Raw genomic sequence first — 26833 nt, 5'->3', positions numbered from 1 at the left:
ATTTTGAGTGAAAGAGAGGGAGAAGGAATGAGTGGGGGAGGGGCAGAGAGAAAGTGAGAGAGAGAATACTAAGCAGGCTCTGAGCTCAGGGCAGAGTCCCACTTGGGGCTCAGTCCCACAAACCATGAGATCATGACTAGAGCCAAAACCAAGAATCACATGCTTAATTGACTGAGCCACCGAGGCACCCCTGTAGGAGGTTTTTTTTAAATTCAGTGTTTTGTAACTGTTTTAAGTCTGTTAATATTTTTAGAGAAAATGCAACAAAGGAGTATGTTTGATAATAGAAGTTTTTTATTCCACTAATAAAATTTCAGTTAGTGAAACATCATCTAACATCTGTGCAGTATTGAAAACATTATTTTAGAGGCACCTGGGTGGGTCAGTCAGTTGAGCTTCTGGGTCTTGATTTTGGCTGAGATCATGATCTGACAATGGTGAGAACAAGCACTGCGTCAGGCTCTGTGCTGATTGTGGAGCCTGTGTGAGATTCTCTCTTTTCCTCTGCCCCTTCTGCACTTGTGCTGTCTTGAGCATACTCTCTCTTGTGCTCTTTATAAAAAAGAAGAAAGAAACAGAGAAAGAAAGAAAGAAAGAAAGAAAGAAAGAAAGAAGAGAGAGAAAGAAAGAAAAGAGAAAGAAAGAAGAAAGAAAGAAAGAAAATAAAGGAGAGAGAGAGAGAAAGAAAAAGAAAGGAGAGAGAAAGAAAGAAAGGAGAGAAAGAAAGAAAGAAAGAGAGAGAGAGAAAGAAAACATTATTTTGATCTAGGTGGCAATATAAAAGTAGGACACAGGAGTGGAAAAGGAAACAGAAAGAAGATGAATAGAAGGAGGATATGTCTTACAGACACGTTCAGATTGGATCACCCTTAAGGATCCACTTAATGTATAATAAGAAACTGATAAGGGCTTATAGTCTGGGAAAATACAATGAAAGAATGGAATGGACGACAGAGTGTGGCATGATCTATATGAAAACACTCCACCCATTTGATAGCAGTTTTGTTAACCTAATTCTTTAGTATAGCTTCCAATACCTAATATTTATATGTAGATTATATAAATCAGGAATTTTAAGACTTTAGGGAAAATATTCAGGTTGATTTCTGAGGTATTTAGGATTATTTGATAGTTATCTAGTTGCGTTTGAGGGATAGACAAGCCTAGGGTCTTCTTACTATGGCACCAGCTTAGTTCCCCCTGGAAAAATATTCATATTTGAATGGAGAACATTTGACTTGAAAGTGATCTGAATGGAAAATTCAAGTTTATAAGGAAAAAAATGTTTTCAGTGATATTATCTGTGCCTCCTCAGTCACAAGTTCTCTCTTTCATCTCTAGGCACCTGCAATTTAATATAATACCTACTAAGTACAAGGCATTCAACACAAAGGTTCTGAGGTCATGATTACTATCCTCAAACAGGAGATAAATGTCTCCACTTCCAAACTATTGGCAAAGGCTCTGAGAAAAAAAGATCTTTGACTATTCTCCAAGGGAGTGAGATAAAGCAATTCAGTGTAAAAAGCAAAATGTTAGGTTTAGTATGCCTCTGGTTTCAGAGCATAAGAAACTTGGACTCGGGGGGACATCTATGTTGCTCAGTCAATTAAGCATCTGACTCTTGATTTCAGCTCAGATCACAATCTCACAATTTGTGAGATTGATCCCCACATGGGGCTCGGCGCTTATAGTGTAGAGCCTGCTTGGAATTCTCTCTCTCCCTGTCTCTCTGCCCCTCCCCTGCTCAAACTCACTCTTTCTCTCAAAAATAAATAGGGGCACCTGGGTGGCTCAGTCAGTTAAGCACCCAACTTTGGCTCAGGTTATGATCTCATGGCTTGTGAGTTCGAGCCCTGCATCGGGCTCTTGCTCACAGCTCAGAGCCTGGAGCCTGCTTCAGATTCTGTGTCTCCCTCTCTCTCAGACCCTCCTTCACTTGCTCTCTCTCTCAAAATTAAATAAACATTTAAAAATTTTTAATAAATAAATAACTAAACTTAAAGAAAAAGGAACTTGGACTTGGGAATCAGATATATCTGGGTTTAATGCTACCTCTTTTGGTTTCACATACTAGCTTCATAACCTTGGGCAAGTTGCTTACCTTCTCTGAACTTTTGTTTCTCTGCCTATAAAAATGGAGTTAAAAATCTGTAGCCAAAAAGGCTCATTAGCATTAAATGAGGTAATGAGTATGAAAGTTCTAGTACAGTCCCTGACCAAGTAGACAATCAGGAAATGTTACACGATAATAACTTTGCAAGGTGTATGCACCATAATGTCAGTGGCTTTTGCTGTCGAGGTGAAGCATTTTCTGTGTGAGAAGAATGTTTCCCCAGGAAGATAAGATGTTATTATTTAACCTGCTGCTTTTGTCAGTTTGTCAAAGGTTAAACTTACAAAAAAAATACAGAAATCTCTAATTCATTATAAGTCAGCCTATCACATCTTCAAGACCATTCTGTTACAAATTTAAACTAGAATTACGGAGTTGAATGAAATTCCACTTCTGGCTTGTTCCACTCCTCCAGATAGATTTATTATATAGTTTAACATCAGGGAAAAGTTTGGGTAAACCATTTATTAAGGTTTTTATCCAGATTTTTTTAATATGGCATTGATTGAACTTGAGTAGCTACTGACTTGCATTCACTTAATCTCTCAATTTTCATGATCATTACATTAACTATATCCATAAAAATATATACAGTAGTAGGATATTATGATTCAACATTCCTAGAAAATATTTGTTCCATTCCCCAGCTAGGGGAAAAAAAAGTTCTTTACAAATGCAGCATATATGTGTGTATGTGTCTCTGTTAAAGAAACTAGTATCAGAATATAAGATTATATAAGATTAGCCTCTTACCGTCTTGTCATTTGTGTTCCACACAATTTGATAGACACAGAAAACTGATGTCCTGTTTGAATCTACTTTAGCAGTGGAAGTAAAAGGAAATCATATCCTCAAACTTGAGGAAACGTGGTATGTAGATTGTGAAAAGTCCCTCAGTGATCCCATTTAGTACACTGTTTCCCGTCCAATGTTTAATCCTATCTTCAAAGGTAATTGTTGAGGTTAAAAATATATAATTTAAGGGAAGTAGAAAAGCCACTTGTTCTGTTGTCTCCCAAATGCATTAAAAATATCCCCTTTGTAAGGCATCTTGAAGAAGCACGCAAATTACAAGGCTGGGGAGAGTCAGTATTGAAAAACACTGCACTGTATCTTCATGTGATGTTTAAGACTGCTACCCACATTTCTTTCAGAATCACTTCAGACGATCAGCTAAAAATGCCGTTAACTATAAGAGACTCCATCTGCCAAAATGTATTAAAGTGATAACCATTAATGCTAGTGCAACCTCGAAGAAATCATCCTGTAATGAAATGCTTTGCAGAAACTCAGGAAAGCTAGGAAACTCACAGTTTTCTACAAAATTAGCCAGTATTTGAGACCGATGGTGGTGTGATATAGAAATGGTAATTTGACTTCCTGTAATGGCTTAGTAATGGCTCCTTAATACTTCACCATAGACGGGTTTGCTTTCGTGAATTTGTCTTACACACTTAGAAATAAATGACTTTTATCCATAATGGAGGAAGGATTTCGAAGAAGCAAATGTGTGGAAAAAGAAGGGAAATTTATTTTCCTTGCCCACTTCCCAATATTTCTCCCTAACACATAAACACACAAACATGAGCAAACCTTACACATTATGCATGCGCGTGCGTACACACGCGCACACACACACACACACACACACACACACACACTGAATTGAAGGCGTCTCTATAAGAATATTTTTTAAAGTGAATTTGTCTTTTTCAAAATGGGAGCAGCAAACACTGAACTCAGTCCATTATCATATTTGGGGTAATCATAATATCCTTCCATGTGTGTCTTTAGTTCAGAGGAAAAGACTAGATGATATTGACATGACTATAAATGAGGACCAGAATGAGATAAAAGTGTCTACAATACTTTAGTTGCTTCTGACACTCTATAATAAAGCACCGTCAGACTTTACAAAGGTCAAACTGGGAGAAAACAGAAGCTAGCACACTCTCCTGATGATTTATAATTTGACCAAATTCACAGCCTTTATCTGATCAAATTATTAGAGCCCTGTTTAGAGGCATCAATCATGGTGGAGTTCCTAAATGTGAAGAAAGTGAGAGAGAGTATTTTCTCTTTACTACACATGAAAGTCAGAAATAAAAGGGAATCTTCTTCAAGAACAGAGACCTGATGACCCAAGGATCTTAATGTCTCAGTTTTCAAATCAGACGATGGCTCTGTACATAGACAGGATGTTTGTCCAAAAAACCACTATATGCAGAAACACCTTGGACTTGCTTCCCCACTGCCCAGCTTGCCTCCTCCTTTTCTTCCTCCCTGCCTTGAAATTATCTTCATGAGATAGACACCTGGGCTCTAGAAGTTTGCTATTAAGTAAACTGCTTGGGAGAATTTTCTGACCTTTGCTTTAAGTGGAGATTTGTTCATCTGGTTATCTAGCTAACACTTATGGCTCTGACACAATGAGAAACATGGTTAAATTTCAATGAAGAGAGAGAAAATATATGTGAAGCTATTATTTGGTTTTCATCGTTATCACCTGACTTTCTTACAGTTGTGTTCAAATATTCCTATTATCCAGCTTTAATTTCTATTTCTAAAGGATTTTTTACTTTTCTCTTTCACGTTACATTTTTTGGCCCTTTGACTCTTCCTTGTATAAACCTCAAACTTTCCACACCTGTGACTTTGTTCATTCTTTTTCTGAAGCCCTCACAAATGTCACATCCTTGATAATCCATCCATTGGTAGATGAGATCACTTGAGACAGCTGTACCCAGTCAAGATTTTAGCTCCAAAGAGCAGTTTTGAGCTTTTCAGGTGTTCTCAAATTTTAATATGCATAAAAATCACCTGGAGCACTTGCCAATAAGATTCTGATTTGGTAGTTCTATGAAGACGCAGAATAGGTATTGTTAATCACCAGGTGATTCCAATGCAGGTGATTGTAGGACCTCTTTAAGAAACATTGCTCTAAAAACGTCTCTGTTTTTAAAATTTCTGACAGAAGACTTCCCAGAAAACTTTCTTTTTTCAAAACAAAAATGTCATTAAAATGACCATTAATTACCAGAAATTCCATTCCAGAAATGTTAGAATACAGACATTTTTATCCTCTACCTTCCTAGCTGGGTTGGAAGTATTTAGACGGAAGACAGCTAAATATGGGTTAATGCAATTGCTATTAATCACTTTTTGAGAAAATGTAGGCATCCCAAGAACATGCTGTAATTTTCATCACTTTTATACTGCCTCTGCCAGCTTGGTAGTTAAGGAGTAACAAAACAACTATTTATGAAAAGGGCAGGTTTAGGATGAAAATAATTATTTTGCAAAAGTGAGGAAACAGTATCAGAGCCTGCGAACTGTGCTCTTCCAACTGGAGAATCCTGTATTTGTAATAAATTCCTTTTGCTCTGGATGAGTTCTGCATTTTCAATGAGGTTAACTTGGCAACATTCTAGTTGATTTTAATAAAAATAGCTGCTTTGAGGACAGGGAGCTGAGGTTGCCAAATTTACAGCTGCCTTGCACAATTACTCTTACACCTCCTTCAGGGCTACTTAGAACCAGTAAGCAAATTAAGTGTATCGATTGCAATTTTGTTGGACTAACACCCCCACCTTTTTTTTAAGGAATAAACTTGATTCCTTTCAGTATGTGTCTGTTCAGAGTGATCTCTTTTCTTTTCAGCCATAACACAAAGACAACATCATGGCTGGATCCACGACTTGCGAAAAAGGCTAAACCTCCAGAAGAGTGCAAAGAAAATGGTAGGTTATTAAGTTTTTATGATGTTTCGGCGTTGCACTTTGAGAATGTTTGTGTTTCTTAAAGGAGGGTCTCATCTAAAGAAGCAATAATCTAGTTGAACCAATTTTAAAGATGTAACATTTAATGCTCAGATAGGAGAGAGAATTGACGCGGCATTTCAACAGTGCCATGTGGTTTTCCTTTTTCTCTCTGAGGAGACTGTGCCGGATATCACATCTCTGTCATCTCTGTTGGTTCTCTTTGACTCCTGGCCTGACTTTCCACCACCTTCTAAGGACTTTTTGTTTGCAGTATGTCTCTCTGAGGACTCTGATCTTTTCACTGGAATCAAACATGATGTATAGAGAAACACTATTGTGGAACTATAAATGATATGGATTTTTGTGTTCAGAGGCTAGTTATTCTGCTAGTTATTACGATCTATACATACACATGGCTACTTTCTTTTAATCAAACATTTAAATAAAATAGCCAATTGCATGAATGTCCTGGGTTATCCTTAGTATTTTCTAGTTTGCAATGTAATAATATTAACTTGCTTAGAAATTGACTGTTCTCATGTATGTGAAGAATGCTTTTAAACAATCTTGAGGATTACATGAGTGTAACCCTTGTTTTGAAATTAGTAAATTATTTAGATGAAGTCTGTTATAGATAATACTTATAATTTTTAAAGATATCGAGTTTAATGCTAAAAGAACACTTCAAGTTTAGCTAAAATGATAAATAGCATACTCTCCTGATGATTTATTATTTGACCACAATCAAGCCTTTATCTCATCAAGCTATCAGAGCCCTGTTCAGATGCATCTATCATTGAGGAGTTCTTAAAGGTGGAGAAAGTGATGAGGAGAATTTAAACTTTCAAAAAAGTTTTTAAAAAGTCCACCTTTTAAAAATTCTCTAATTCTAAAAGTCCTTTCCTTTTAATGTTAATTCTGGCACTCTCAGGTAATATTATGCTGGCATTGTTCATTTCTAATTATACACTGAGTTAAATTAAAAATTACAGTATACAATTTGTGTGTACATATTTTGATGCATAAATATCCACTTTTTAATCACTGTCTATGTTATATTTTATAGTCATAGCTATATCTGTGTGCCTTCTGTGTGATAGTGCCACTGCAGGTGGTTGAATCACATAAAATTATCATGTGCCCTGGATTTTCGAGCACCATTAGGTTGTATATTTCATTGACACCAGTAAGGCATGTGCTGCAAATTGTGATAGGTTATAAATTAAAATGGCCTGATCTGTTATATATGGAAGTTACTATTTACTTTTGCCACAGATGTAAAGCCTTAGTATGTCCTAAAATGAGTTTAACGATTTGCACTTCTATGACATATTGAACTTCTCAGCTCTCTCGTTCCTTTGAGTTATTCTTTTCATTAGAAAAAGCTATTAAAATGAAATTTAAAACTTCTGGGAGAGATGTAGACATAAAGACATTGCATAATTATAGTATTCCAGTGTTACCAGTTTTTCCCACATCTGCACTTGTCTGCCTTCTCAGGATGGTAGATACCTAAAATATGATGCCAGCGTCTATAAAGTACATATCATTGAAAACCAAGCCCTAGAATACAGTCTTGTTGTTCACAATGACTTATAACTGGTCAATTACTATTTGTTTTCATTCTCTATAAGATGAATAATTTCTGGTTTTATTCCATATATTATTGGAATGGTTTACAATGGTAATTAACATCTACTTAGTTAGAATACTGTATTTTCCAGACACATATTTTAAGTTTTCTTGCCAAGAAAAGTGCTTTTAGGTAATACTGTTACTTCTGTTTTCTTTTTCTTTCTTTTTTTTTAAACATGGGTTAAAATTGCATGTTTCAATGTTGGATGTTAATGCATTTTTGTTGCGCTCACCACTGAAGTCAGGCTTCTTACACGTATCACGGTTCCACTCAGACCAAACAAAGTCATTTTCTGAATGGTGAAATGTGTGTAAAATGTATCTAAAAAATTATAGAGGCTCAAGATGCTAATATCTTTCTCCAGCAAAGATTTATCCTTCTTATGCCAGTGAGATAGAGTGGAGGCTGATTCCTTAATCCAGTCTGGAGTCGGGCCAGTAGGAGGTTGGGTTGAGTTTTGGTAAGACTCAATTTATCTCTGGTTTGTTCCTGTTCTTAGGATGTTTGCCCAGGGTTTTCAACAAACAGCCTATTGCAGGTCAGCAAGCATTTTCTGTAAAGGGTCAGGTAGCCTGTATTTTAGGCTTTGCAGGTCATCCAGTCTGGTAACTACTCATTGTGCAAAAAGGCAAAATCAATATATAAATAAAGGGCATGGATGTATTCTGATAAAGCTTTTCTCGTGAACAGGGAATTTGAGTTTCCTATAGTTTCAGAATTTGAGTTTCAAAATTCGTTTCTCTTGTTGTTTTGTTTTGCAGCCATTTAAAAGTATATAAATTGTTCCTCATTTATGGAGCATACAGAAAATAAGGGCGGACTGAATTTGATCCACAAGACAAACCCAGACCTAGTGTGTTCGTGTGGGGCTTTCCTCTTGGCAGATCTTAAATTCCAATTTTTTAAATATTTTTTAATGTTTATTTATTTTGAGAGAGAGAGAGACTGAGCATGAGCGGAGGAGGGGCAGAGAGAGAGGGAGACAGAATCTGAAGCAGCTCCAGACTCCTAGCTGTCAGCACAGAGCCCGATGTGGGGCTTAAACCCACCAGCTGTGAGATCATGACCTGAGCCAAAGTCGGACATTCAACTGACTGTGTCACCCAGATGCCCCTTGAATTCCAGTATTTTAAAAATAATGTTTTTCAGGTATCTGGGTAGGTCAGTTGGGCGCCTGGGTAGCTCAAGTGTCAACTCTTGATTTTGGCTCAGGTCATGATCTCATGCCTTGAGTTTGAGCTCTGTGTTGGGCCCTCCCTCTCTCAGTATCAATAAATAAACTTAAAAAAAGTAAAAATAAAAATATTTTTTCTTCTTAGTATTGCAAGACTGCCAAAAATCTGTGGTGCATTTCAGGAGTTTTTGCTTAGCTTTTTGCCCCTAGACCTTGAAGCATCTTAATCTGACAGATGTTATCATGGGATAATGGGTTGTGTGTTTAAAATCTCTCGAGAATATATTTTGTCACTCCAGTCCCTCAGGACTCCTCCATGTTCTGCTCGTTTCCCTAACCTCCAGCCTTGGCCTTCTACCTAGACCAAGTCTAGAGCCTTCCCACAGCCCAGAATCAAAATCAGCTGCAAAATCTTCCCTCGCCTCTCCACTTTTCTCCTCTTTGGAATCTTAGACCTGTTGTTTCTCTTTAAAATGTTTAGTTTTTGCATTTTGTATAGATTTTCTATGTGTTCTCATGGGTTATAAGCTTCTCACTCCATCTACCTAGAAGCAAGTTTTAGTGCAGTAATTTTTAAAGTGAACATTTCACACCTTACTGGGTTGCATACCATAAATTCTTTATTATTATTATAATTAACATTTTACTCTCTCAAAATTAAATCCCATGATGTTGTATATGCATGCATACTATTAGAAATGTACATATGTACATGTGGACGTAGATAGGGACCTGTACACATTGGCATTTTTAGGTTTGTTTACATCAGTGTGTAAAGTTAATTCCTTCGTCAACTATTAAAAGAAGAAGCTGAGTGAAAGATGGAAGGGAGGTATCAACTGATTTAAATTGTTCTTGGGCTAACGAAAAAACTAGGAAATGTTTTCTTATTGTTATCAAGGGGGAAAGGGAAACATAGGTTGCTCTGTACAATCACTTACTGTATTGACACCAAAGCAATTGTTTTGATTATTATTTGAAGGATAATGCTGCTACTGAATAATGCTGCTACTGAACATGAAAGCATACTGTCTTTCACAATACAGTTGAAAATAATGAAGTCACTCCATTCTGTGCATTTGTCATCACTCCGCATTTTTAGAGTTTTAGCACCAGTCTACGTAGCAGAAAAAAGTCTCCACCTACTGCTGGATACTAATATTAGTATTTGGGAGGGTGCAGTTTAACAAGCCAATATGGTCTTTTACAAGACCACAGAAACAGCAGTTAACTATTAAATAATTAGGATGCAAGATCAGTGAACTGTGTACATAAAACATCATCATATTTGTCCTTGGCCATCAGAATTAGTACCAAGGGGTTTCTCCTGAGACATTTCCAATCACAGACATCCCAGTGGTGACACATCCCCCATGAATCACTGAACTAGGGGAAATATCAAAAGTGATTCAAACCTTATAGGGCTATTCTTTTCTTAAAGCTGAAATGTAATTAAACTATCACATTCAGGAGAGGAAATCATGTGAAATTTGGTGTCTAGGAAGGCTCTATTCCAAACACAAATCTGTGGGTTCTTGGGCAACATGCTTAATTTCTGAGAGCCTAGGCTTTTTTACCTGTAAAATGGGAAGGATATCTGTTTCATGCTGATTTAGTTACACATATAAGAGGGACAGTGTTTATGGAACCACAGGCTCCCAGTAACTGCTCCTTTCTTTTCCTTCTGGTGTGTTCTGAGCCAATGAATTAGCCTCATAGAAGACAAGGGGAAGAATTCAGAATAGTTGGTCTACCTTAAGAGCCTTCAGTTACTCTAGTGTCCTGGAGAGATGGAAATAGACAACCCATGTAAGCTAAAATTATCCACCTACCTAATTCCAGCCTAATATCAATAGATTGGAGCTTGTCCCTCTCCATTCTGTTAGAATGGCTTTAAATGCTCCCACAGTTGTAATCACAGCTGTACAAACTGGGTGGCTTAGTTCTTATATTCTATGTCTATGAATTATAAAGGAGTTTTGTCATGTTACTATAAAACAAAAATCACATAATCTTCACCTGGTTACCTACGTGAGAACTGCATTTCCATCGGCATTAAGTAAAGTTTTGAGATATTAATCTATCTTTAAAAAAATGGTGTCCAAAATGCTCATGAATGAAGACAGCATAAGCTATGTGTTGTAATATTTATTAAGTGAATTTTTTATTCAGGAGAAGGAGGTTGCCTCCTAAAATAATAGAAAACATTAATTTGTTTTAGGTCATTTCTTTTTTTTTCTTTTTCAAGTTTTTTATTTAAATTCCAGTTAACATACAGTGTAATATTAGTTCCGGGTGTAAAATTTAGTGATTCATCAGTTACATACAACACCCAATATTCATCACAAGTGACCTCCTTAATACCCATTATCCACTTAACCCATCCTCCTGCCCACCTCCCCTCCAGAAACCCTTAGTTCATTCTCTATAGTTAAGAGTCTGTCTTCTGGTTTGCCTCTTTCTTTTTTCCTCCTATGTTCATCTGTTTTGTCTCTTAAATACCACATGTGAGTGAAATCATATGGTATTTGTCTTTCTCTGAGTGACTTATTTCACTTGGCATAATACTCTAGTGCTATCCATGTCATTGCAAATGGCAAGATTTCACTTTTTATGACTGAATAATATTCCATTATATATAATAAATTTATATATATTCATACTATACACACACACACACACACACACACACACACACACCAGTTCTTTATCCATTCTTCAGTCAATGGACATTTGGGCTCTTTCCATAATTTGGCTATTGTTGATAATACTGCTATAAACATCGGGGTGTATGTGTCCCTTCCATTTGGTGTTTTTGAATCCTTTGAGTAACTACCTAGTAGTGCAATTGCTGTATTGTAGGGTAGTTCTATTTTTAACTTTTTGTGGAACCTCCATACTGTTTTCCAGAGTGGCTACACCAGTCTGCATTCCTACCAACAATGTAAGAGGGTTCCCCTTTCTCTGCATCCTCTCCAACATCTGTTGCTTCCTGTGTTGTTAATTTTAGCCATTCTGGAAGGTGTGAGGTGATATCTGGTTGTAATTTTGATTCATATTTCCCTGATGATAAGTGATGTTGAGCATGTTTTCACATGTCTGTTAGCCATCTGTATGTAGTTTTAGGTCATTTCTTAAGTGAATTTCTTAACTGTCACACAGATTAGAACATATAAATATATGTTAAACTCCTATCTTTAAATATTATGAGCAAACTAATTTCAATGTTACTTGTTTTTATACTGATATTTAGGGTGCTTTGTAAAAAAAAATTGAGGAAATTTCAAATATCTTAATACAAGTAGTTCTTATTTTGCTAACTGATAATTATTAATATTAGTCATGATATTTTATAGCAGCACTTTGAGGTATGCTTCATCCAATGACATAGTACCCTTTCCAGTAAAAGAAATCCAACACTTTAGGAATATAAATCTTTTGCGGAGGAAATAATAAAATCAAGCCAAAATAAGTCATATCAGTTGGATATTCCACTGCTTCACGCTGATACCAAATTCTGCCATTTATGGCTGACATCTGTTCTAATTGATCCTACTCTACTCTGATTGGTTAGTGTCCAGACCATAAAAGTTGTTAAATATTTTGACTATCATTTTTGCACTAATTATTTATGTATTTCTCCCTTCTCCCTTCAATCTTTATCATGGCTATAAAGTAGTACCTATGGAAGGATTATAAAATTCTGTCCTCTGTTCTTGATTGCTCAAGTCACTTTTATGTTTAGGAATGAGTTATGCCTTATCTTTAGTGCTTAAAGCATACAAGTTTGAAAATAATATTGACATCATCAAATCTGCTTGTTCTGTACAGTAGCAAAATAATTTCAAAATATTTTTTTTATTTTTTATTTATTTTTTATTTTTTTTCTTTAACATTTATTTATTATTGAGAGACAGAGAGACACAGAGCATGAGCAGGGGAGGGGTAGAGAGAGAGGAAGACACAGAATCTGAAGTAGGCTGCAGGCTCTGAGCTGCCAGCACAGAGTGAGATCATGACCTGAGCCAAAGTCGGCCGCCCAACCAACTGAGCCACCCAGGCGCCCCTCAAAATATTGTAAATACAACTTTTCAAAATCTTTTTATTTTGAAATATTTGTAAATTCACAGGAAGTTACAAAGGAATGTACAGGGAGGTCCTAAACACCCCTAACAAGGATGCCCAATGTTAGCATTTTATATAAATATAATACTTTATCAAAATCAGGAAGTTGACATTGGTACAATCCACAGAACTTATTCAGATTTCACCAATTATGCAAGTACTTGTGTGTGTGTATGTGTGTGTATTTTCACGCACTTATATCACATGTGTAGTTACATGTGACTATGGCCATAATCAAGATTCAGAACTCTTCCAAGCCACAAGACTCCCTCATGCTATCACTTTGTATCCATACCCATTCCCTCCCACTGCACAATCTCTAACCCTTAACAACCACTAATCTTTTCTCCATGTCAACTTCTTTGTTATTTCAAAAATGTTATATAGGGGCACTTGGTTGGCTCAGTTAAGCATCTGACTCTTGGTTTAGGCTCAGGTCATGATCTCATGGTTCGTGAGTTCGAGCCCTGCATTGGGCTCTGTGCTGACAGAGCTGAGCCTGCTTGAGATTCTATCTCTCCTATCTCTGCCCTTCCCTGCTTGTTCTCTCTCTCTCTCTCTCTCTCTCTCAATATAATTCAATAAACTTTTTTAAAATGTTATATAAATAGAATCATACATTGTGTAAAGTTTTGAGATTGACTTTTTCCACTCCATTTAATTACATTTAAACCCATTCAAGTATGTGGTCAATAGTTTGCTACTTTTTATTTACCAATGTTTGTTTAAGCATATACCCATTGAGGGACATTTGGGTTGATTCCAGTTCTTGGTTAATATGAACAGAGCTGCTACAAACATTTGTACACAGGTTTTTGCATGAACTGAGGTCTCTTCTCTGGGAAAAATCTCAAGAATGCAGTTGTTAGGTTTTTTGGAAAGAATATTTTTAGTTTTAGAATAAACAGCCAAACTATTTTCTAGAGTGGCTATACCCTTTAACTTCTCATGAGCAATGAACCGGTTTTCTCTATATCCTTGCCAGCATTTGGTGTTAGGACTAATTTTTATTTTGGTCATTTTGATAGATATGTAATGATATTTCATTTTGGTTTTAATTTGTATTTCCCTAATGGCTAATGATATTGAACATATTTTCATGTGATTATTTGTCATTGGTGTATCCTTTTTGGTGGCATGTGTGATAATGTCTTTTTCCCAATTTTTAATTAGATTAATTATTTTTCAAATTCAGTTTTGAGAGTTATTTACACATAGTAAGTGTAATAATTATGTCCCTTTATCAGAAGTTGTTTACAAACATTATCTCCCCATCAATAATTTTTGTTTGATTATTTGTTTGTTTAAAGAGAGAGAACACATGCAAGTGGGAGGGGGGAGGAGGAGGAGGAGGAGAGAAAGAGAGAGAGAGAGAGAGAGAGAGAATGAAAGAGAGAATGCCAGGCAGGCTCCACACTCAGCATGGAGCCCGACGTGGGGCTGGATCCCACAACCCTGGAATCATGACCTGAGCCAAATTCAAGTGAACCACCCAGGTACTCCTCTTAGTCAATATTTTTTTTTTATCCCCTTAACAGGGTCTTTTGCAGAGAAAATGTTTTTAATTTTGATGAATACAAATTTATCGATTTTTATTGATTTACCTAATTTATCAGCTTTTCCTTTTGTGAAACATGCTTTCAGTATCAAGTCTAAACTCTTCACCAAGCTCTAGATGCTAAAGATTTTCTCATGTTTTCTCCTAAACTGTATACTTTAACATTTTACCTTTAAGTCTGTGATCTATTTTGAAATAATTTTTGTGTAAGGTGTAAGGGCTGGGTTGAGGTTTCTAAATTATTATTGTTATTATTATTATTATTATTGTCTATGGATATCCACTTACTCTAACACCATTTGGTGAAAAGGCTATCTTTCCTCCACTGAATTGTGTGTGCAACTTTTCAATAAATCCTTTGGGTTCCATTGATCTGTCAAGACAGAACCATCATGACTTGAATACTGTACTGATACTAAGCCTTAATATTAAGTAGATTGATATTCCCTACCTAATTTTAAAATATTTATATATAAATTTATATATAAGCATTACAATTTATATATATATATATAAGTATTATATATATAAATAGAAGCTTTCACTAATGAGGAAGTTATATAACAATTCTAAATTTATATGCATTTGGTAACATACCTTCAACTTATATATGAAGTAAAAAAATTACAAATCTGAAAAGTAAATTTGAAAGCTTTACTAAGTGTATTATTTCATGTACCTCTCTTATTACTGAATATATTAAACAGAAAAAATAAGAAGAAAGATTTGAATAACAGAAATCATAATCTTGAATCAAAAGCCTCATATAAACACTGCACTTAGATAGAAAATACACTTCTCAAGAACACAGAATACTTTACAGATATTAAGTACATGGTAGTCTGTAGAGAAAGTCTCAGCAAATTTCAAAGTTGACGTTTCTATGTTACAGAAAATTTCAATTATAAATCAAAAAAAAGATAACTAAGATACTCTCCATGCTTGGAAACACAAAAACACATTTTACATATGTGTTTTTCCCCAAATTTATTGATATATAATTGACATATTAAATTGTATAAGTCTAAGATATACAACATGATCATTTGATGCACAAAGACATTGTGAAATGATTAACACAATAAACTCAGCTAATACATCTGACAACTCATATAATTACCTTGTGTGGGGGATGTGAGGATGAGAACATTAAGATTTACTCTCTTAGCAACTTTCAAGTATAACATATAATAATACTATTAACTATAATCACCACGTTGTACATTATATCTCCAGTGCTAATTCATCTTATTTTTTTACTTACATTCAAGTTAGTTACCATACAGTGTAGTTTTGGTTTCATGAGTAGAACCCAGTGAATCATCTCTTACATATGACACCCAGTGCTCATCCTTAAAAGTGCCTTCCTTAATGCCCATCACCCATTTAACCTATCCCCCCCACCCACCTCCCCTCCGGCAACCTTCAGTTTGTTCTCTGTATTTAAGAGTCTCTTATGTTTTGCCTCCCTCTCTTTATCTTATTTTTTCTTCCCTTCCCCTATGTACATCTGTTTTGTTTCTTAAATTACAGATATGAGTGAAATCATATATTTGTCTTTATCCAACTGACTTATTTCACTTAGCATAATACACTCTAGTTCCATCCACGTTGTTGCAAATGGCAAGATTTCGTTCTTTTTTATCACCAAGTAGTATTCCATTGTATATACATATACCACATCTTCTTTATCCATTCATCAGTCAATGGACATTTGGGCTCTTTCCATAATTTGGTTTTGTTGATAGCACTGCTATAAACATTGGGGTGCATGTGCCCCTTTGAATCAGCATTTTTTTAACCTTTGGATAAATACCTAGTAGTGCAATTGCTGGGTCATATGGTAGTTCTATTTTTAATTTTTTTGAGGAACCTCCATACTGTTTTCCAGAGTAGCTGCACTAGGTTGCATTCCTACCAACAGTGCAAAAGGGTTCCCCTTTCTACACATCCTCGCCAACATCTGTTGTTGCTTGAGTTAATTTTAGCCATTCTGACAGGTGTGCGATAGTATCTCATTGTGGTTTTGATTTGTATTTCCCTGATGATGAGTGACGTTGAGCATCTTTTCATCTCTCTGTTAGCCATCTGGAAGTCCTTGGAAAAGTGTCTGTTGCTTTACTGGATTAATTATTTTGGGGGCAGTTAACTTTGGTACATATTTATAGATCTTGGATGCTAACCCTTTATCCGATATGTCCTTTGCAAATATCTTCTCCCATTCCGTCGATTGCCTTTTGTTTTGTGGATTGTTTCCTTCACTATGCAGAAGCTTTTTATCTTGATGAGGTCCCAGTAGTTTATTTTTTTATTTTATTTCCCTTGCCTTTGGAGACATGTCAAGTAAGAAGTTGTTGTGGCTGAGATCAAAGAGGTTGCTATTTTCTCCTGTAGGATTTTGATGGTTTCCTGTCTTACATGTAGATCTTTCACCCATTTTGAATTTATTTTTGTGTATGGTGTAAGAAAGTGGTCTAGGTTCATTCTTCTGCATATTGCTGTCTACTTTTCTCAGCACCATTTGCTGAAGATAACTCTTTTTTCCATTGGATGCTCTTTCCTGTTTTGTCAAAGATTAGTTGACCATATATTTGTGGGCCCATTTCTGGGTTCTCTATTGTATTCCATTGATCTATGCATCTGTTTTGGTGCCCATACCATACTGCCTCAATGATTACAGCTTTGTAATACAACTTGAAGTCCAGAATTGTGATGCCTCCAGCTTTGGTTTTCTTTTTCAGGATTGCTTTGGCTATTCAGGATCTTTTCTAGTTTCATACAAATTTTAGGATTGTTTGTTCTAGCTCTGTGAAGAATGCTGGTGTTGTTTTGGTAGGGGGTACATTGAATGTGTAGATTACTTTGGGTAGTATCAACATTTTGGCAATATTTGTTCTTCCAATCCATGACCATGAAATGTTTTTCCCTGTCTTTGTATCTTCTTCAGTTTCTTTCATAAGCTTTCTATAGTTTTTAGCATATGGATATTTTACCTCTTTGATTAGGTTTATTCCTAAGTATCTTATGGGTTTTGGTCCAATTGTAAATCCTATTTACAATTGCTAATTCATCTTATAACTAGAAGTTTTTTTTCCTTTTGGCCAGCATCTTACCATTTCCTCCATTACCTAGCCTTCCATTCTACTCTGTTTCTATAAGTTTGGGGGAAGAGAAGGTTTTAGATTTCATATATGAGATCATACAGTATTTGTGTCTCTCTGTCTAGCTTATGCATAATGCCCTCAAGGTCCATCTATTGCAGAATGTCCTTATAGCTGAAAAAATATGCCATGGTGTATGTACATTTTCTTTATCCCTTCATCCATTGATGGACAAACAGATGGACATATTGTTTCCATTTGTTGGTGATTGCGAATAAAGCTGCAAGGAACATAGGAGTGCAGATACCTCTTTCAGTAGTGATTCATTTTCTTTCAGATATATATCCAAAAATGGAATTGCAAGATCATATGGTGGTTCTTTTTTTAATTTTTTGAGGAGCCTCCATATGTTTTCCATAGTGGCTGTACCAATTTATATCCCTAACAACAGTGCTCAAAGGTTCTCTTTTTTCTACATCTTTGCCAACACTTGATATCTTTTATATTTTTAGTAATAAACATTCTAACAGGTATGAGATGATATATCCTTGTGGTTCTGATCCATGTGCTTATGATGAATGATGTAAAGCTGATGTACCTTTTCATGTACCTGTTAGTCATTTGTATGTCATCTTTTGAAAAATGTCTATTCAGATCCTTTGCCCATTTATTAACTGAATTTTTCTCATTTCTTTTTCTTTTTCTTAAATACATTTTGAAAGTTAACTCCTTTTCATATAAATGGTTTCCAAATATTTTCTACCATTCTGTAGATTGCCTTTTTTATTTTATTCATTGTTTCTTTTGCTATGTAGAAGCTCAGTTTGGTATAGTCCCCATAGTTTATATTTTATTTTGTTGCATGTGCTTTAGTGTTAAATCAAAAAAATCATTGCCAAGATCAAGGTGAACTGTTTTTCCTATGTTTTCTTCTAGTAATTTTATGGTTTTAGATCCTACATTTAAGTCTTTAATTTATTTCAAGTTAATTTTTGTGAGTGGTGTAAGGTGGAGGTCCTATTTCACTTTTCTGCATATGAATATCCAGTTTTCTCAATATCACTTATTGAGGAAGCTGTACATGCCTCATTAAGTACTCTTAGCTCTCTAATTAAATGTTAGTTGACAGTAAGTGTATGGGTGTATTTCTGGACTCTGGATTCTATCCCATTGGTCTGTGTGTCTCTTTTTATGCCAGTACCACTCTGTTTTGATTGCGTTAGCTTTGTAATTTAGTCTGATATCAGTAAATATGATTTTTTTTTTTGTTTTTTGTTTGTTTTTCTTTCTCTCTGGATTGTTTTTGCTATTCAAAGTCATTAGGATTTCATATGAATTTTGGGATTGTTTTTCTAGTCTGTGAAAAATCACATTGGAATTTTGATAGCAATTGCATTGAATCTATAGATAACTTTGGGTAGTATGCGCATTTTAACAATATTAGTTCTCCTGATACATAAACACAGGATATATTTCCATTTTTATGTGTCTTCTTCAGTTTTTTTTCCATCAAAGTCTTATATTTCCAGTATACACAACTTTCATCTTCTTAAATTTATTCTTTAGAATTTCATTGTTTTTGATTCTATTGTAAATGGGATTATTTTCTTTGTTTCTTTTTCAGATAATTCATTGTTAGTGTATAGAAATGCAACTGATTCCTATTTGTTATTTCTGTATCCTGCAACTTTACAGAATTGTTGATTAATTATAACCATATTTTTGGTGCAATCTTTAGGGTTTTCACTATATAAGGTTATATCATCTGCAAAGAGAGACAGTTTTGTTTCTTTTCTGATTTGAATGCCTTTCATTTATTTTTCTTGCCTAATTGTTCTGGCTACAACTTCTATTATGATGTTAATTGAAGTAATGGGAACAGCACCCTTGTTTTATTCCTGATCTGACAGAAAAAATTTTCAACCATTCATCATTAAGTCACTGCAGGCTTGTCAGTTATGTTGAGGTCCATTTCTTCTATGCCCAAACTGTTAAGACCTTTTATCATGAAAGAATGAGGTTTTTCAAGTGTTTTTATGTGTATGTGTGTGTTTGTGCATCTATTGAGATGATCATATGATTTTTATCTTTTATTTCATTAATATGGTGTGTCATACTTGTTGATTTATATATGTTGAACCATCTTTGCATCCTAGTGATAAATCTTACTTGATCATAGTGTATGATTCTTTGATGTGCTATTGCATTCAATTTGCTTATATTTTGTTGAAAAATTTTACATCTGTATTTATCAGAGATATTATTAATTTTATTTTCTTATAATTTTCTTTGTCTATGTTAGTATCAGGATAATACTGGCCTCATAAAATGACTTTGGGAAAGTTCCCTTCTCTTCAGTTTTTTGGAAGAGCTGTAGAAGGATTGGCATTAATTTTTCTTTAAACGTTCGGTAGAATTCACCAGTGAAGACATCTGGTTCTGGGCTTTTCTTTGTTGAAAAGTCTTTTTTTATGATTACAGTCTTTTAATGAAAGTTATTGTCTTTTTATGATTATTTGTTGAATTATTTCCAGGGCATCTAGAGGGGAGAGACAGGGAAAAGTGAGCCTATACCATCTTCTCTGGGACCAGACATCTAAATATTACTTTTGACACTAAATGATAACAATACTTTAAATTTTAAGAATATAGTTCTACATACACTCTTTCTTTTCCATCTATCCACACTCTGTGAGGTAGGTACAGATATTTAACTCCCTTTTTTTCAGTTACTGATGCAGCATTCTGAAGATTTTTAAGGGCCTTATCCAACAAAAGTTAATTTAAAAATAGGGCTGAATCCTAGGCCACCTAATTCTAAGATAAATCTCAATGTTATGTCCATCATACAATATCAAAATATGTTTTAGCTGGAGACACTAATCCTATAAAAAATATGTTAAAGAACATAGGTTTAAAATATTTTTACTTTACGATTTCATATTTAAAAAAATAAAAAGGAACTTTTTCATATATTCTTAATATTTTCCCTAGGCAAATAGGGAAATTTTATGATTGAATAATTTGTCATCTGATTTATGTTCTTAAATTAACATACTGAATTTAGCTCTCTGAAAGACATTTTTATGTAAGTATTGATTTATATTTGATGTTTCTCAATTTTAAAAAATGAACAAGCTTTTGTTGCTTTTTATGCCTTCACAATTGCTAAACATGTTCACTACAGTCCACATAATGTTGGAACAATTTTTCTAAGAGCTAAATGCGGGTCTCTGTCAATCATATGGTGAGACACAGTGTTATGTGTCTCTCGGTGGTTAGATCTGTTCATCAATGCAGAAAGCAAAACAGAAAGGTGAAGCACTGATCTGAATATTACAGACAAGTTCTTTCAAAAGTGGGAGAAACAGATCCAGATCATTATCCCAAAGCCAAGCAATGAACATTAACTATGGATTGTAGTCGGGGGGGAGGGAGGGCAAAAAAAAAAAAAAAGGAGGCTTAATTTTATTTTTTTTATTTAAAAAAATTTTTTTTATCTTTTATTTATTTTTGAGAGCAAGAGAGACAGAGCATGAGCAGGGGAGGGGCAGAGAGAGAGAGAGAGAGAGAGAGGGAGAGGGAGAGACAGAATCCAAAACAGGCTCCAGGCTCTAAGCTGTCAACACAGAGCCCAATGAGAAGCTTGAACTCACAGACTGAGATCATGACCTGAGCAGAAGTCTGTTGCTTAACCGACTGAGTCACCCAGGCACCCCTAAGGAGGCTTAATTTTAGTCACTGAGGAGAGATGATCTGATTTCCCTCTTGGTACATGTAATTTTAAGGTTTCCTAAATACTATGCATTATAAAACAGTGCTTTCCAAAGCTGATGACTATTTTAAAAAAGCATTTTTTTTACTAATTAAAATGAAATATGGGCATTTATGATATAATCCAATGCATGATTGTGGCCTAACCACGAAGCATCTCAAAGTGCCTGGTATAATACATGTTCAATGAGGCCACTCACATAGCTATAGTTAAGGGACTATCCATGTTACTATTAAAAACTGTGCCTTCAGGAAATTATATTTACAAGAGATCAAGATTTTATGTGCTCTTTGTGGGAAAAATTTGAATTTTAAAAGTTTTAGGAAAAAGGGGCAAACACCATTTGATGTTTTGATACCAAAACTATGTAAGGAACCTGGATAGGTTTAGAGCCATTATTTCCAAGGCACCACTACAAATCAGCAATACAAAACCAATGGGAGATTTTATTGACTGTATTTGTTCTTGAGCTTCTTACTAGTAAGTAATAAGTCATGGAAATTATATTACCATCACTTTTTTGACCCATAAAATTAAACTCAACAATTTGTATTGGTTTCCCATTATTTGCTTTCATTTTTTTTAAAAGAGTCTTATCTCTTTTCTTGCACATTGTCTTTTCAGTTTATTCTAATTTGTGTCCTTCCTCTTTGTCTTATATTTGTTTGCTTAACCTTAATCTTTTATTTGAAGTTGTTTTAGTCACTCCTCCTTTGAGGCTACCATAAAAGTGGCCTTTTCCCTTTGATTCTGGTACTCAATTCTTATATATCATAAGTCATTTTTCTCCTTTTAATGTTGGTTATTTACCTGCAAACGAAGCAAGTTGATCCACCTGTCCATGTGAGAAATATTTGTTGAAAATCCACTCTGCTTGTAGAATTGAGCTATGCCCTGAGAAACATTTATATAAATGCAACCTGTTCTTCAAAGAGCAGTATAATTGACAAGATAATATACTAAGCTCTCCAAAGTAATGAGGTAAGTTAAATAATGGTGTGATCCATCACACAAGAGGAAAATAAAGAACAACTGACCATGAACAAGGGTGTTCAAGGAAGGCTAGTTTCAAAACACATGGAATTTGAAAAGAATTATTGTATTTTATTTTATTTTATCAGATTTTGTTTTTAATAACTACACCCAATATTGAACTCTAACTTACAACCCAAAGATTAAGAGTCACATGCTCACCAGGTGTCCCAAGAATTTTAAAGATGATTTGGATTTACAGCCATTCTTAAATGGCTTCTGTTGAATTATTTCATTAGGTGACCTTCTCTTTCCTGTCTACTCCTCCCTAGGTGTTCCTCCCTTTCTCATGTATATGCTGATGACTCAGTTTTTCCTTTCAATCCTGATTAATTCTGCCTGCTATTATTAATATGCACAAATGCTCTATCCATTTCTCTTTATTCCATTAGATTTTATTTCTATTATGTTATGTTGCTAGGTAAATTTCAATAGCTTCATCTTCCACTCCTATTCCAGCCACCTTTGTATTTGCTATGTTATCTTTTCTTTCAAGTCCTTCTTTAAAGGACATAAAACTTGTCCTTTCCATTACTAAACTGTTATTCTTACATGTGTTCTTTCAATCTTTAGTCCATACTTTCATGTATGAAATCCTTCATGCAAGAAAATATTTCTTATACATTTTGAAATGTATTCATAAAATTATTCCTTTCCGAATGGATATCTCCTTTCACTATTCACAATACTGTACTATCCAGCTATTCCCTCATTCCTTGCTTTTCATAGTCAGCGTAAATCCAGGGTTTGTGTCTTTATATTCAAGATTCTGCATGATTTCTATCTTACTCCATTTGATTTCTTTTTCTTGGGAACACTGCCAGATATTGTTACTGCTTTCTCGATTCCATTATGATTACTAATGTTTTATTTAAAAAAAAATCAGATTTAAACATTCTTGGATCTCCTTAAGACTACAGTTCAAAAAGGTGTAAGTACCAACTTGGCATATTGACAGCTCATGGATTTGACCCCTAAATACTGAGGGAGCACCTGATAAAATTATGATTCAAGAAAGGGATAGATGAGTATGTAATTTGAAATACCATGAGCATTATGGACTTCATAGTATGTTTTATTTTACAACAACAAAAAATTCAGCTTCCAAAAGTTTAAAACAAGTTTTAAACAAGAACATCAAGGTTTTCTCCCTTGAAGTGAGCTCTGTATGTCTATGTGAACACATATTAAGTTTAATAAATCTTATTATTTATTCAGAAGAATCTACTATATTTTCTGAAAAAAAAATCTGTTACATTTGTGTTTTCCCCTTTAAATGGAGAAATTACCATTAGCTTCTATGGATGGGAGATTATATGTCTTCCTTATTATCTATATGGGTTGACATCCTCCTCATTTTATTTGTCCACTTGCGATTCAGATTCCACCAAGAACGTGATTTTGTACAAAATTCTGGCCTCATGGAATTGGAAGCTTGGTTGAGGCTTATTCAAAATTTATACTTCTCACTCTGAATTTTGAATGTGTGTTGCCTCTTACTTTGTCTAAAAATTGGGGCTTGGCAGCCCTCAATAACTGTTTATATTTAATTTAATTAGAATCCTAGTGCCTGAAGCTGTATCCTGTTAGCTCTTTTTCCAGCATAATTTTAAAATTACCTTTTCCACTAGTCTGCAACTCAACTTTATGTTTTTTTGAGAGTGTAACTGAACAATAATCCTATTTCCTAAACAGATGTACTATCAGACAGATTTTTTATCATCTTCACAGAACTCAGAACTCACAACTCACCATATACCTGATACTATAAAAGCAGTGGGTACCTTCACAAAATTTGTCAGGAGAAAAATCCAATTTGCAGGTAAATTAATAGATAAATGTGATAGTTTAATCTTTTTCTCAAATAGGATAGCATTCCTATAGGTTTATTCTCACATTAATACAAGTGTATGGGATGGTATGTAAGAAAATTTTCGTAACTGTAAAGTACTAAAGCATGGATGTTGATATTGCTATAGTGGTAGTATGCGGTGTATAAATTAATATATGCTAGAGGCTGTTCCCTGGTGATGAGAGGGGCTCAGATGGTAATGAAAAACCAAAGCACTGAGTTTGAGCAGTTTGTAGCTCTTTCATGGACACTTTACCTTTTATATGTATCTGATCAAAGAGCTCATTTAACATCTGTCCTCACTCCTTTCTTCCCTCTCTTCTCTCCTCACCTCTGAGCCCTTTCATTTAAGAGCTCCTGACTTAGAGCGTTCTTTTTGCAAGTTTATTTGGAGTGAAGGAAGTTGAGGAGATACTGTGTTTAGATCCCCCAAAAGGTAACCATGGTATCCATATATGATTACAAGAGAAATAAATATAGTGTGCGTTTCTGTGTGTCTATGTCTGCAGTCTTGTATATCATTGGGCACAGAGAAAAATACGGCATAATAAATACATCCGGTTTAATTAGGGAGGACTTCTTTTACCAAATGGACTTTTGTGCTAAGTATTTATTTATTTATTTATTTATTTATTTATTTATAGAGAACAAGCAGGGGAGGGGTGGAAGGAGAGGGAGAGAGAATCTCTCTTGACATGGGGCTCAATCTCATGACTGTGAGGTCATGACCTGAGCTGAAATCAAGAGTTGGACTGAGCCACCCAGCCACCCCTTGTGCTAAGTTTTTAAAAAGACTGAAGACATGTCTCTGCCATGACAGAGAGAGGAAAAACAAAATGTGTTATACATGTGGATTGACCTGAGGGTGATTTTGTGTATGAGAGAACAATTAGTTTTCCTGACTAAAGCTGGGATTGAAACAAGCATAGTCATATGTAAGTATAAAAGTAGATGAGTATATTGAAGTAAAAGGCACTTCTTGGGATGAGCACTGAATGTTGTATGAAAGCCAATTTGATAATAGGTTATATTTTTAAAAAAACATAAAATTGTAGGATATTGGGGTCAAGTACATATATGGCACAAAAAAGAATCAACAGATAAATTTCATTATTCTAGAGACAATAGTCTTAAGCTAAAGAAGGTATAGTCATGACCTCAACCAAGAACCTTACAGTTTAGTTGAGGAATACCTAAGAAATGGCACCAAATGGTAGTAACCCAAAAACACTTAAGTGAGTTCCTGTTACAGGCTCTGTGATCTTCCACCTCAGCTGCTTTTGTGTGTATTCATTGTTTACAAAACCTATTTATTTTCTAAAGCGTTTATGCAGATGTCAAATTTTATCCTAATCAGCATTCCATGACATATTAAAAATTAATATTCACATTAAGAGGGCAAGGCCTGAGAAAACAATGGTTTGTCCAAACCCATTGCCGGTTGATCTGCAATTAGAGTCCTTCCCTTGTGATTGTTCAGTTAGTGACCTTTCCCCATATTATACTGCCAGTAAGCATGGGGCAAAGCCCAGGGATAAACAACTATAAAGAGTGTGAGATTTATGATGCTCACTACTTCTTCTAGAAGATGCCAAGCATCAGTGCCATTGTAGCCTTCATAAGCAGAAACTGAGAACAAGAACAACAGCATGTTTAGGATGATGCTAACTTAGCATTATTGTACAACTTGGGAATTCATGTTTCGAAGAATGCTAGAGTACTCTCCCAACATTCCATTGGGTTTCTAACATCCCATTAAGTGGAATGGTATTGCAGTTACCGTTGTTAGTACATTAGTCAGCACACATGGTACCTGCCATTCTTAGAAATACAGCATTTCCTCAAGAATGGGGAAAGCTGTCTTAAAATTTTTTTTAATCCTTAGCTTGCCCATCGTCCTTGTTGTCTATTTTGGTCTTGTCTTGAATGTTTTTACCTTTTATTCAAAGGGTGTTTTCATGCTGTGTATGTATATAAAATCATAGACAAATCTAATAAACAAATAACCATTATTTTTTTTAACTAAGTGTGAAGTAGCAGTTTTAAGACGTGAAAGTAGACTGGCGAACAACATTTTATAATGAAAGCAAATTTGTTATTACAGCAAAATTGATGATAAAAAATTTCAAAGGGTAAAGAGAGGATCATTTTGAACTTAGTTATTGTCATAATTTAATACTATCCAGATACCTCTTAGCCATGTGACTACATAAAGGAAACATGGGATAGTCAGTAATAATGTGGGCTCTCTCTGAAGCCATACTGATTGGGTTCAGATCCATCTACTGGTTCTGCCATCTACTGGCTGCGTGAACCTGGGCAAGTTACTGAACCTCTAGGTACCTCAGTTTCCACATCTACAAATAAAGATAAAATTAATCTTGGTCATTATAGTGAAAATTGAATGGATTAATATATTTATTTAAAGTGCTTAAAAAATGCCTGGCATATAATAAATACTGTAGAAGTAATTCATGATGATGGCGATGATGATGATGAAGTCAGATGTATGATTTTATTTTTAACAGCCTTCCTCAGGCTCCACTATGGATGAAAATAAGCTGAAGTAATTTTTTAATATGTTTAATCATAACTAAAGCCTATAGAGGTGATTATAACACATTCCTGTTATCTACTTAACCATTGCTTTTATGTTATTATTTTTAATATTAGTAGCTACCAAGTATTGAGTAGTGTGTCTAA

General features: G+C 34.8%; 1 protein-coding gene across 6 annotated transcripts in view; it reads left to right on the top strand.

The window, feature by feature from the left end:
- The window catches only part of MAGI2 (membrane associated guanylate kinase, WW and PDZ domain containing 2), a 1340829-nt gene that overhangs the window by 872793 nt on the left and 441203 nt on the right, over positions 1-26833 (top strand). For all 6 annotated transcript variants that reach the window (XM_078442525.2, XM_078442526.2, XM_078442524.2 and 3 more), the window contains exon 6: positions 5777-5856. In XM_078442525.2, coding sequence (XP_078298651.1) covers positions 5777-5856 — 80 coding nt within the window. The remainder of the gene's footprint in view (positions 1-5776; positions 5857-26833) is intronic.

This window comes from Panthera onca, chromosome A2, assembly GCF_046562875.1.
Source record: "Panthera onca isolate mPanOnc1 chromosome A2, mPanOnc1 haplotype 2, whole genome shotgun sequence".
NCBI lineage: Eukaryota > Metazoa > Chordata > Mammalia > Carnivora > Felidae > Panthera > Panthera onca.
This window is presented reverse-complemented; position numbering and strand designations above follow the sequence as displayed.